General features: G+C 35.8%; 1 protein-coding gene and 1 pseudogene across 1 annotated transcript; one reads left to right on the plus strand and one right to left on the minus strand.

Annotated features, from left to right (window-relative positions):
• Nucleotides 1-1,601: 1,601 nt before the first annotated feature.
• On the plus strand, nucleotides 1,602-8,282 carry LOC140890484 (histidinol dehydrogenase, chloroplastic-like). Its single transcript, XM_073298317.1, has 14 exons — nucleotides 1,602-1,787; nucleotides 2,681-2,802; nucleotides 2,958-3,010; nucleotides 4,536-4,608; nucleotides 4,721-4,822; nucleotides 4,910-5,011; nucleotides 5,120-5,191; nucleotides 5,262-5,324; nucleotides 5,423-5,464; nucleotides 5,685-5,744; nucleotides 5,819-5,929; nucleotides 6,263-6,433; nucleotides 6,800-6,890; nucleotides 7,978-8,282. The coding sequence occupies exons 1-14, from the start codon at nucleotides 1,730-1,732 to the stop codon at nucleotides 8,259-8,261; spliced, it is 1,404 nt and encodes a 467-aa protein (XP_073154418.1). The 5' UTR covers nucleotides 1,602-1,729; the 3' UTR covers nucleotides 8,262-8,282.
• Nucleotides 8,283-8,806: 524 nt separating this feature from the next.
• On the minus strand, nucleotides 8,807-12,163 carry LOC140890483 (probable inactive leucine-rich repeat receptor-like protein kinase At3g03770; annotated as a pseudogene).
• Between the last annotated feature and the right edge of the window lie 768 nt (nucleotides 12,164-12,931).

The following is a 12,931-nucleotide window of genomic DNA, read 5'->3' on the forward strand; positions in this document are numbered from 1 at the left end:
TATAATCGGCTAAGTGGGCACTTGATGAAAAAGGGATATGTAAGATCCTATATGCCCTTGTGTTTTCATCAAGAAAACAACATTCGGATGTGTAATTATTGTTGTATATGTTGATAATTTAAACATCATTGGAATGAACAAAGAAATTCAAGAAGTTATGATGTACTTGAAGGAAGAATTCGAAATGAAGGATCTTGGAAAAACTAAGTATTGTCTGGGTTTGCAAATCGAACAAAAAGAATGTGGAATTTTTGTTCACCAGACAAATTATACAGAAAAGATCCTTAAACGTTTTAATATGGATAAATCAAATCCATTAAGTACTCCAATGGTTGTAAGATCATTAAACATAGAAAAGGATTCATTCCGTCCATGTGAAGATGATGAAGTTATTCTTGGTCCAGAAGTACTATATCTAAGTGTCATTGGTGCCCTTATGTATCTTGCAAATTGCACTAGACCTGATATATCTTTTGCTGTAAATTTATTGGCAAGATTTAGTTCATATACAACAAAGAGGCACTGGAACGAAATTAAACATATATTTCGTTATCTATGAGGAACGACAGATTTGAGACTTTTGTACTCAAAAGACACCAATCAAAGTATCATTGGTTATGCCGATGCTGGATATTTATCTGATCCACATAAGGCACGTTCCCAAACCGGATATGTATTTACTCGTGGAGGCACAACAATTTCTTGGCGTTCACAGAAACAAACACTCGTAACAACTTCATCAAATCACGCTGAGATTATTGCATTACATGAAGCAAGTCGTGAATGTGTATGGTTAAAGTCAATGACCAAACATATTCAAATATCGTGTGAATTGACAGTAGACAAGAAGCCTGTGACACTATATGAAGATAATGCTGCATGTATTGCTTAAATGAAAGAATGATACATCAAAAGTGACAGAACCAAACATATCCCCCCAAAATTCTTTGCCTATACTCAAGAGCTTAAGAAGAATAAAGATATTGATATCTGTTACATTCAATCAAGTGAGAACTCATCAGATCTCTTCACAAAAGCACTTCCCACGACGATATTCAAAAAGCATATATACAACATTGGGATGCGCAATCTACGGAATATGTGAAGAATCACTCATGTTAACATGAGGGGGAGTTTACGTGGCTGCACTCTTTTTTTCTTACTATGGTTTTTATCCCACTGGGTTTTTCCTAGTAAGGTTTTTAACGAGGCAGTATAAAACACGTAATGAAGACAGTCATCATATCACGATCATCATCACAAGGGGGAGTGTTGAAAATATATTATTATTATTATTATTATTATTATGTTGAATATTGAATATTGAATGTTGAATGTTGAATATTGAGTTGTAAAATGTGGAAAATTAGTGTGCGATGATGTAGATGATGATGTATTTATTTTTGGACTAATATCAAATATGGATCTATAAATAGGTCTTCATTTGTGATGAAAAATACAATTGTGTTGAGAGAAAAATATTATAAAATGTAAAGTGTGATATATTTTGAGTTTTGAAGTATTTACTTTTTACCATAAATTTTTACTTTTTTACAACAAATAATATTTTCTTTCTTTTTTTGTTTATTTTGTTTTTGTTTTCCGGTGGTGGCCCTCTAGGCCTACTCCTCTTCAGTTGCCTTCAGGCTAATACCCTAGGGAAAGTTTGATTATCCTCGTTTCAATTTATCAGCAGTAACTTGATTAATCGCGTTGAAGGTGGTTGATAATGGACTGCAGGCTTATCTCTTTCCCTCAGCCCTCCAAGATTGCTCAATCTCATCCCAGTATGTGTTATGGGTTCATTTACATTTCGATTCCTTTGACTTTGAGCGTTTGAAAGTTTACTGGCTAATCTATTTGTTAGGAACATGTTGAATCTGCTCTACACAGCGGAATTTACTCTAACTATGCAGCAGGAAACTCAGGGCTAGATTGGTTGACAACCCTTGTTTTTTCCCGTTAAAAGTCTAATCTTTTGCATTTGTGGATTCGAAATCCCCATCTACCTGCTAGTAGCGGGTTCATAATTATTATGGTGGCGGTACTCGGTCACTTCATAGAATTTTTAAAAAAAAAAAAATAAAATAAAAATCTCAATTCAAGATTGATCCTGCAATATTTCAATGTTGTTTTTTGGTCGATATGTTATTTTTTTTTATGTTTATGCACTTCTAATAGATGACATCATGCATGTAGTCCATCCCTCTTTTTGTATGAGGGATTGATGATTGAAGTTAGGAAACCGGATTTCGTATATGAAATCACTCTCTCCTTAAGTGGCATCCTTGCCGTTATATTTTGAGTTAATGCCCTGATGACCTCGTGTCCTAACGATTATAAGATACAATCATGATAAATCTTCATATCCTTGATGGTGTCCATGATACTCATGTGTGTTGAAGCATTATTTTAACCAGAAAAGAATGTAATCTGAAATGATTGGATTCTGGATTGGTGAACGTTATCATATACTGTACGGCGGAACTCGGACTAAGTTTATCCCATTTAATATTATACATGCAGATTGAGCAATTTGCTATAATTCTCTCTGTGATAAAAAGTTTTCTTTTAATCAAGGGTATAAGTTTGTTGTATGTATGATGTTGACTTAACTATGTAAGATTATGATTTTATATCCTTCTGAATTCTGTTTGATCTCTTTTTGCACTTACAACAGGATTATTCTCACCCACTTTGAATTGTTCGATGAAGACTTATAAGCTGTCAGATCTGACTAGGACTGAGGTTGATAGCCTCAAAGCTCGTCCTCGAATTGATTTTTCTTCTATTTTCGGTGTGGTGAGTCCTGATGTCGCTGAGCAAGTTGGCAACCCTTTTATTGAAATGTACTTTCCTGTTCTTCAGATTTTTCTGGGGAAAACGTGCGTCATAATTATCATTTTAACCTTCTTTGATGCTAAACTTGAATTTCTCTGGCACGACTGTTTAATCAGGTTCAGCCCATTGTTGATGACATTCGAAGCAGAGGTGATGCAGCTGTCAAGGAGTTAGTGCTTCTTTACTCCTTCATCCTGATATTTGCTTTATTTTTTGTTGTCAGAAAATTGCCGGTGCAGCATACCATTTGAAAATCCCATCAGAGTAGTTTTGGGGAACGGGACATTTGAGGGCTCATTATGGGTGGAGAAAAAATTGCGAGCACAAGTATGTGCTTCTCACGGAGTATGAAACCCCAATTAAAAGCCCATTCTTCATTCATAATTTATATATCTGAGCCCTAATTCCCAAATCTCTTCTTCCCGATTTCTCTTCAAGCCTTCGACTTCCCTCCAGTTGCGGGCTTCGACGAGCCGGGAGCTGCAACGACTTCATTCAACCACTTTAAGTGAACTATTTATTTTTATTTTGATTCCCATCACAGGGGTGTATCACATAAATCTGTTGGTGCTCATCTTTCTCTTCTTCTCGATGTGAATCTTGAATCTTCAATGCGTGAGTTCATTGCGTAAATATGAGATTGAGAGCTGTGTTTTGTGATCAATCTTGAGAGAATTTCAGGAGAAATCATCGGTCCGGAGAGGATTTCACGAGAAAGGAATTGACCGATTTGGGAATTAGGTTTGTAAAAAATAGAATTGGGCTTTTAATTTGGGAAAAATGCTCATGTGCAAATCCCGTGATAATTCCCGTCAAACAAACAATAGTGTCAACGGTGAGGACGGATTTGAGACATAATGGAAAACACGAGGGATATGAATGGCCCCGGAAAAACATTAAGGACATAATTGAGACACAGTTGAAACAATAAGGATGTTTTATTGAATTATCCCGAGTTAGTTTATAAAGTGAATAATTTCTAAGCCGCCGTAGTTGCATAGGGAAACAATAATTATATTGTGTATTATTTTTGTGTTCTAAAACCCATGGCAGGTTGAACTATCCCGATCATGTTTTTTTATTATTATTATTGGGGTTCATATCTGTTATCTGAATTTGATTATGAGATTTTGAAGGAAAGAACTGGAAGCAAAACTTTAGTTAACCCTACCTTATTAACTTAATTCAATAATCATGCTGGTACAAGATGCTTAATGGGTGTATGTGCAAGAGTTTATAACAGTTTGTTTCCCTGTGTTGGCATTCTATAACTCTAGGATCAATAGTTTGTTCTCAAAAAAGTAATATTTTCTGATAAAGGAAAAATTTGAGCATCCTGATTTAGTTCAAGGATCCTGGTCCTGCTAAGAGTGCAAAAATTAACATTACATTTTATTTTGGCGTCTTGATGTTTCTGTGATCCTGATAAGAACTGCTTGTACTCTCGGAACCAAGTGCCTCCTCATGTATATGTTCCCAGGGGTTCTTTAATAGAAGATTGCGACTCTTGCCAACACCTATTCTGGTTTTCTTTTCTTTTTTTATTCTGCATCTTCGTGCCTTTTGAAAGAAGTCACGGATGGAAATGATCCATCATTTTCATGCATATAATCGTTTCTGTCTTTTCTAAAATGAGATATTTGGCACACTGAACAACTGCAATGACGATTAAATTGCTTATATATTTTTGACAGCTATACAATACGGTTTGACAAAGTAAAACTAGACAGTGTAATAGAGAATGTCAACGATCTTCCAAATCCAGTGGTACTCCTCTTCTCAACGCGTTCAAAAATGGATTATGCCACATTGCTACTCTTTTGTATTGTTGATTGTGGATTCACATTGTAGTAATACTAACAGTTTCTTCTATAATTAGCTTGATCCAGCGGTTCAAGAAGCTTTTGATGTGGCTTATGATAACATTTTTGCTTTTCATGCTGCACAAAAGCCTGTGGAAAAAGTTGTTGAGAACATGCAAGTAAGCCATGCGTTGGGTGACAATTGTTTTTCCACAATTATGGTGTTCTTGGAACATTTGGGGTGTACCTGAGTACAATTTTTGCAGGGTGTTAGATGCAAAAGGGTGGCACGAAGCATTTCATCTGTGGGTCTTTATGTTCCTGGTGGCACTGCTGTATTACCTTCAACTGCTTTGATGCTTTCAGTTGTATGTACTTTATTGACTACATCTGTTTCATATGTGGGTCTTTTGATGAGCATTGAAAGTATTGTTTTGATTGCTTCCGCTTTGCTGATATGGCTTTCCCTAAATCAGCCTGCTCAGATAGCTGGATGCAAGACCATCGTGCTTGCAACTCCCCCTGCTCAAGATGGCAGCATTTGTAAAGTAATTGGTCTCATATTAAAGTAATATAAGATTTCTATGTATTGCTCACTAGCCATGGTTCGTCTTGCAGGAGGTCATTTATTGCGCTAAGAAAGCTGGCGTAACGCACATTCTTAAAGCTGGGGGTGCTCAGGTCCGAGGACAGTATTATTTTCTCTGTATGTATTATGTAATCACGCCAAATAGTAAATATGCTTTGTGATGCTTTGAAATTTGAAATATTGCGTTTAGGCAATCTCTGCGATGGCATGGGGGACTGAATCTTGTCCCAAGGTACCACATTACTATATTTCTTTTGTTAATATCACATTCTTGACTTTGTCATTGTGAGCACGGAGAAAGATACACGGGCCTGGAAATCAGTATGTCACAGCTTTGAAAGTAGGTTGAGAAGAAATACAGGCCTGTGAGCTTCATTACCAGCGGTTTTACCACAAAATTATTTTACTAGTTTCAATGTTTATATGATTATTTAATACCACCTATAATGTAGGTTGAGAAGATATATGGGCCTGGAAATCAGTATGTCACAGCTGCAAAAATGATTCTGCAGGTATATGATTTAAACATTTTTTTTGTACATTGTCCTAGATACAAAGTTGCTAAACTATCATCCTTTCTCAATAGAATAGTGAGGCTATGATTTCAATAGACATGCCAGCTGGACCATCGGAAGTGCTCGTCATTGCTGATAAACATGCGAGTCCTGTTCACATAGCAGCAGATTTACTTTCACAGGTGCCTGGCCATTTATAAAATACAAAATTCTTTGATTTTGCTCTTTCTTTTATCTGAATGATTGGCTATTTTATTTTTTTAGTGAAAAACATTATAGTTTTGTTTATATGTTGACCACAGAAAGGTTCAAATAAGTTAGAGATGTTACCTAAATTCTAAAACATGTTATGATAGCAAATTCAAGATAAGAGTAACAAGGGAATTTCAAATTTTTGTTCCAATTTATAATGCTTCAAGTTAATTACATAGGAGATCCTTTTGTTAACTATTAGCTTTACTATGATATGCTGTTAGTTTTTCTGATTGTTCAAAAGACGATGCTCTCAATTGCAGGCTGAGCATGGCCCTGACAGCCAAGTCGTTCTTGTAGTTGCTGGAAATGATGTGGATCTAACTGCTATCCTGGATGAAATTAACAAGCAATGCCAAAGCCTTCCCCGGGGGGACTTTGCTTCAAAAGCACTAGGTCATAGCTTCACTGTTTTTGCACGCGATATGGTCGAGGTTTGCCTGGCCCTTTTTAAATATATGTTTTTACTGTACAAATTTGTTCTTGAAATATTCTTAGATCATTGGCTGTATAAAATTTGAATATGATAGTTCAAAAATTTTTATTGTAAAAAGTTGAAAGCGGTTCATTCCACAGGTTTTAGGAAACATTAATTCAACAATTCTGTTCGTAGGAACAAAGAGAAGCAGATTTATTCTATACATAGAATAGGAATAGATAGGAGTCTGGTTTGCTTCCTTTAGATTAGCTAGTGCATGAAAAATTATTTTGTTGATATTTTACTTAATTCTTTTAGGTCTTCATACTTTAAAGTCCAAATTTTACTAGGGCTAAATGGCACCTGTCTTTGTCGCACTCAGGCAATTGGCTTTTCGAACTTGTATGCACCGGAGCATTTGATCATCAATGTGAAAGATGCTGAAAAGTGGGAAAGTTTCATTGATAATGCAGGTTATTAACTTATTACTATGCATGTCCTTCATTCTATGTCTTCTGGTTTTTGCTGGTTGTATCAGTTGCATGGTACCTTTATTACTTCTATTGCTGCCGTTCTAATTTGTTGTTGGTTCATAAGTATTGGGTACATGATTCAGAGGCAGATCAAATTTGATGTGATCTTAATTGTAATACATTCGTGAAAGGATTATCATGATTGTGATTATTTAATACTACATAAGATTTAATTGTGATTAGTGCTTGTCCATTTGATTGTTCCCTTCCATATAAATGGGTGATAATGTGTTAAAAATTAAGAAAGAAATAATTCGAGCTTTAGCCCTAAGGCATTGGTCGTTGCCTTCTGGCCAGTGTACGTATTTTTTTTTTTGTTTTTTTTTAGATTGAATTATCTTATTATTATCCTTGAATGAAATATAGAAAAAGAGTCTGCATGTATAAAACCAATAAAAGAGTTGCGTAAGCCAAAGTTGGATAAATTGAAAAAGAAATATTTCATGCCAAACAAGTTGAATCAGAGTACTAACAACATCCCAACAAGAAGTGTTTGAAATTCGCAACATCCCAACTAGAAGTACTTGAAATTCTGATGCGGGCTTTTCAGAACCTTATCAACCACATTCACAGTTGCTTAAAGCTTAGAAAAATTGGGCTACATCGTTGAGTATAATGGGTGCGTTGACAAGGCTCAAGGGTCGAGGTTTGCTTTAAGCACTCCTCAGACAAGTCACACCGGTTATGGCGATATCTTTTTAGCACAACCAGATCTAGAATCTTGAGTCTTACTGAGCATTGCTTGGCAGGTCTTTAGCACTCTGATTAATTATGTCGCTTTTGAGTACAGTGTATGTCAGTAATTCTTTCATTTATGTCCAATATCTTGTAAAATGTCTGATGTTTGTGAACTTGTTGCATAGGACCTCTCTTTCTTTCGATCAAGTATTTGTTTCAAGTACTCTTTCAATTTGACTATATAACTATGTAATCATAAATGTGTGATTCCACACTATAGATTGATACTTCACCATCATTTTTTTAGACGAGAACTTGTTGAAATTACGTGGTTTATACTCCCATGCAGGTTCTGTATTTTTGGGTCCATGGACACCCGAGAGTGTGGGAGACTATGCAAGTGGTACCAATCATGTTCTTCCAACTTATGGTTATGCACGGATGTATGGTGGAGTGTCGTTGGATTCCTTCTTGAAGTACATCACAGTACAATCGCTGACAGAAGAAGGGTTAAGGAAGCTTGGGCCTTATGTAGCAACAATGGCTGAGGTCGAGGGTCTGGATGCGCACAAGAGAGCCGTAACCCTCAGACTGCAGGACATTGAAGCTAGAGAACTATCAAATCTGAGATAAGTATGTCAAATTCCTTTTGCGCCTCTGTACGAGTATCTGCCCAGGACAAGCATATTTAAATTGTCTGATTGTTATTATTATTTTTTTAAAAAAATTTAAATCTTGATGGTGGATAACTATGTTGTATCATACCGGGTAGAATTTAATTCACCCGAGAAACAAAATGTTGACAACTTTTAATGACGGTAAGATCAATATCACAATATGTAGTAAACCATCGCGGAAATCCATGCTTTTCAGGTTACTTTCATTGCTTGGATTACACTTTTAGAAAATCATTGTTTTTATATGTATATATTTTTTCAATCAAGAATTTTGGAAATTATCGTATGATTGTTGAGACAGTATGAATTGTAACAAGATAGAGAGGACACGAGAAACACCAACTCAGAAGAGGGAAACAAGTTAGATTTTGTAGCTAAACCCATTTTAAAGTTCTGAAAATAATTATAAATATGGTGATAAATTTAAAATATATATAAATTTTAACTTAAAATACTACTATTGCACGACATAATAGTCTTCATAGCCAAATACATAGATATTCATGGGGTTTCTTGATTGCTATTAGACTCTTGTTGAAGCTGTGCTGCAAACTGCAAGTTCCATATTATATCTTCAAGAGAAGGCCTGTCACATTCTTCATTCGATAGGCACCTCACACTAACCTCCATTACAGTCTTCAGTGAATCGTCCGAACATTCCTTGCTAACCGATGGGTCGACCACGCTCTTTCGGCCCATCGCATCCGCTGTTAGGCTCACTGATAACTGCAGAATTTACGTTGGGCAATATTGGCTTCAACAAGATTGTATTTTTAGGAAAATTGAAAATTCTTTCAAGAATTCTATCTCTATATGTTTCTCCTAACCCTGATTTGAAGGCAATATAAACTTACAATGTCTTTCGAAATATGTATATAGTTCATGGAAACAATTGCTCGTCCAACCACCATTTCAAGCAATATTACTCCGAAGTCGTAAACATCATTTTTGGCCTCGCAGTTCAATCTGTGAACAAAAGAATTTGTCCACAATAAAGCTTCTCTTGTGCTTTACAAGCAGACGACTGGTGAACTAATAATAACAGAAACTTACATTGATCCCATATTTTCCTTCGATCCACGGGGAGAAATTCCAATCTCATCCTAAGAGATAAAAAAGAGGAAGCAAACTTAAGCCACTGTTGTTTTCACAGTTGATGCAGAATATATATACTTGAGAAATGGGTATAGTTCTTGGGTCATGAAACAAAATGCTACATATTGAAACGTTATTATGATATCAGGAACAGATGTCGAACCTACCGATCTTCGATTCTCTGCCAATAACTGTAAATTGTATTTATTGATCTTTACATGGAGATTCTGGTCCACCAGAACGTCCGTTATTTTCAGGTGATTCAAATATACACCAGGTGTATTCCCTGTATGAAGAAATTGGATACCCCGTGCAACTTCTATTGCAGCCGCTATTCGTTGCGTCCATATGAACTTTTGTCTTGATTGTACCTCTATAGAATGGATAACAATCAGAATGATGGTCTTTCTGATTTAGAAACTGCATTTTATTTCAGGTTAGCTTATGTTACCTGATATATATCTTCTTAATGTACCATTTGGCACGTACTCGAACACGAGAAATATTCTGCTGAAACTTGAATCATTTGACAGCAGTGAAAGCAGTGGCCTATTGCACTGACTAGATGGCAGTGTCTAAGTTTCTGAACCAACTCAAGTTGGTTTGTATAGCTCTGAACACCATGTCATTTTTTCACTTTCAAAGTTCTTATAGCGACAATTGTCCCATCTGTGAGCCATCCTTTGTATACCTGATTACAGGCAAAAGTAAATGAGGCATGCTGTACTGATCGATCCCCTCGTCCCAATTAGTGTTTAACACGAGTCTAACTCGCTAACAAAATATAAGCTCCACTCGATGCATTAACAACGAAAAAGGTTACGGTAGTTAAAAACGAATGTAGCCACAGAAATACATGTGACGAAACCAGAAAATTACTAGAATAAAGAAGTACCTGCCCATTAGAACCCTCCCCGATGACATTCGATGCGTTGAAGTTATTTGTAGCCTCCTTAAGCTCATCAAGAACGAAAGTTCTGTAAGGTGGGATGCCTAGTGCTCCCAACTTCATAGTTTCAGAAATGTACCCTGCCAACAAATGGTACATTTGATGTTCTTGTGAAAATTCCTAATAAACCCATATATTTATGCAAGCCCCCTTCTCCCTGCCCTTGAACTTGAGTCATTTACACCAAAATTTTCACGACAATAGGGATGATAACAAAGATGATATATAATGTAAAACAGATGGAATGTGATAAATGAGGGGAAAACGATATAAAAAAAAGAATAATAATACTCACTAGCATCCTTGAGCAGCTGGAGCGTATTTCCAGGAAATATCCTATCTACTATCAATCTTGTGCGTGAAATCTTATTCAAATTCCTGTGTAAAGATTCCTTTTTCATAAGCAAAAAAGCCACACCAAAAATTGCCATTGTCACAACAACCCCTCCAACCATACTCGATGCAAGAACTGCTTTACTGTACGGCCTTTTCTCCTCTTTTTTACGAGGTGAAATTCTTACTGCCAAAGCTTCACTATGACAGAAGGATTCAACATGCTGTTGTCTATATTTTTTGGATAAACAATTCCCACCATACAAAACAACCCTTTCCTTGGACTCATGTTCCAGACAATCTGGTAAGTCCCCTGTCAGATGATTTTCAGACAAATTCAAGAATTTGAGTTGTGCATTGCAAGGCATGTTGTGTAAGAGTTTTCCAGTGAATCTGTTCCCACCTATTTTTAAATAAGTTAGTGTAGGCATTGTCAAAAGTGATTGCGGAAATGGCCCTACAAATTCATTCAAAGAGATGTCTAGCTTTTGTAACTGATAACAAGAAATCAATTCATCTGATACTGGAAACTGGAACTTATTTTTCTTTAGTACTAAAGAAACCAACTTTTTGGGAAAACTAGCGGATTCAGGCCCAAGAAAGTTGCCTTCTAAATCAAGAACTTGAAGATTTGCCAATTTGTCAAGTTTCGGCACAAGCCCTGACAGATTATTCTCAGCTAACTCCAAAATCCTCAGATTTACCAAAGCAGACAATGCAATTGGAAATGATCCATTTAATGAATTGTTCCTTAAAATCAAAACACTCAATGCTGGTAAAAATCCTAGCCATTCAGGTACTTGACCAGCGAACCTGTTGTTATCCATGACAAGGGTCTGTAGGCCTTTTAAGAAGGAAATCTCCGCAGGAATGGGGCCATCAAAGGAATTTGAACTAATGTTGAGAATTTCCAGGGAAGATAATCTCCCGATCTCTGAAGGCAATGGCCCTCTCAGGCCTAAAGATACCAAAGACAACACTTTCAAACTGGGGAAACCAGCTAGATTTGAAAACAAGCTGGAAGTAAAAAAATCTTCAATCAGATTTGGGAACCATCTGTTTCCAGTTAAATGGAACTGAGTTATATTGTCTTCATAGCAAGAAAGAGTGAGAATTTGGGTTGGTTCTGAGTTGCAAAATTCAGGATTCTCATTCCACCCGCTTAAATCTGGTGGGAAGTTGAATTGCTTCTTGATTTTCAAAAGAGTTTCAGATTGTGAAGGTTGCAACTGCTCTGAGTAATGGGAAATTAACAAGAACAAGGAGAGGAAATGTAAGGCAAAATGACTCGGTTTATACATTGATGCTACGCATGAAATGGATACAAAGCAGCATTTCATGGCTCTTGAATCTTTGAACATTTATGGAGTGTCTTAAAAAAAAGAGAAAGAAAATGGCTGAATTGCTAACCTATATCATTGCATTGCATGGAGTGTTGTTTGCACGAGGCTTTCTGATAGAATCTTGATTAAAAGCGTTGAAATCAAAACATAAACTTGTGCCCAGTACGTATTATGTGCAACAATAATTCGGGATTCACCACGGGAACATATAATTAAGCATCCACTGGTGTGTAGGTGTGTGCAGAGTAGTAATCAGATATCAGTTTCTTGGAAAGAGACATTTGCTCTCACCAGAATTAGTGTAGTGGGAAACCCGAGGAACAAGATTGAATGAACACAAGTGTCCAAAATAATTTCACATGCATCATTTCCTTTACAGTATATTTTGTTTGTTAGTAACAAAGAAAATAAGGGTTGTAATTATTTTTCCAAGTTACATTTGTGTTCGGTGGATATTTTTTATCAAAAAGAAAAAAAAAATGGAGAATTAATTTCCAAGTTCACTGTTTTGTTTAAGTTCCTTAGAATTTCTTCGTTTATATGGCTTGCAAGCTCAATTTTTCAGTCCGTTTATGTCGTTTGAGTTTGATTTTCTTAGTTTTGTAAATATATTAAATGTCTTTTGAACAAACTCAAGCTTGACTCATGTGTTGAGTTGACAAATAAAAATATTAGCACAATGATATGATTTGAACACAAAGTTTTTGTTGAAAGAAATATGAATTTACACCACATAGATCATAACCATCATTTGCATTTTTTATTTTAACTTTCGTCTTTTCTACTAAAATGCTCTTAAAACCATAATAAATAAAATATTTTCTGTTTAATATTGCTAATGAATGATGATTCAATCAACAAATTTTGTAACAAAATAAAATACCAATACAATTTAAAATATCTAAA

This window comes from Henckelia pumila, chromosome 3 (genome assembly GCF_033568475.1).
Source record: "Henckelia pumila isolate YLH828 chromosome 3, ASM3356847v2, whole genome shotgun sequence".
Classification (NCBI taxonomy): Eukaryota; Viridiplantae; Streptophyta; class Magnoliopsida; order Lamiales; family Gesneriaceae; genus Henckelia; species Henckelia pumila.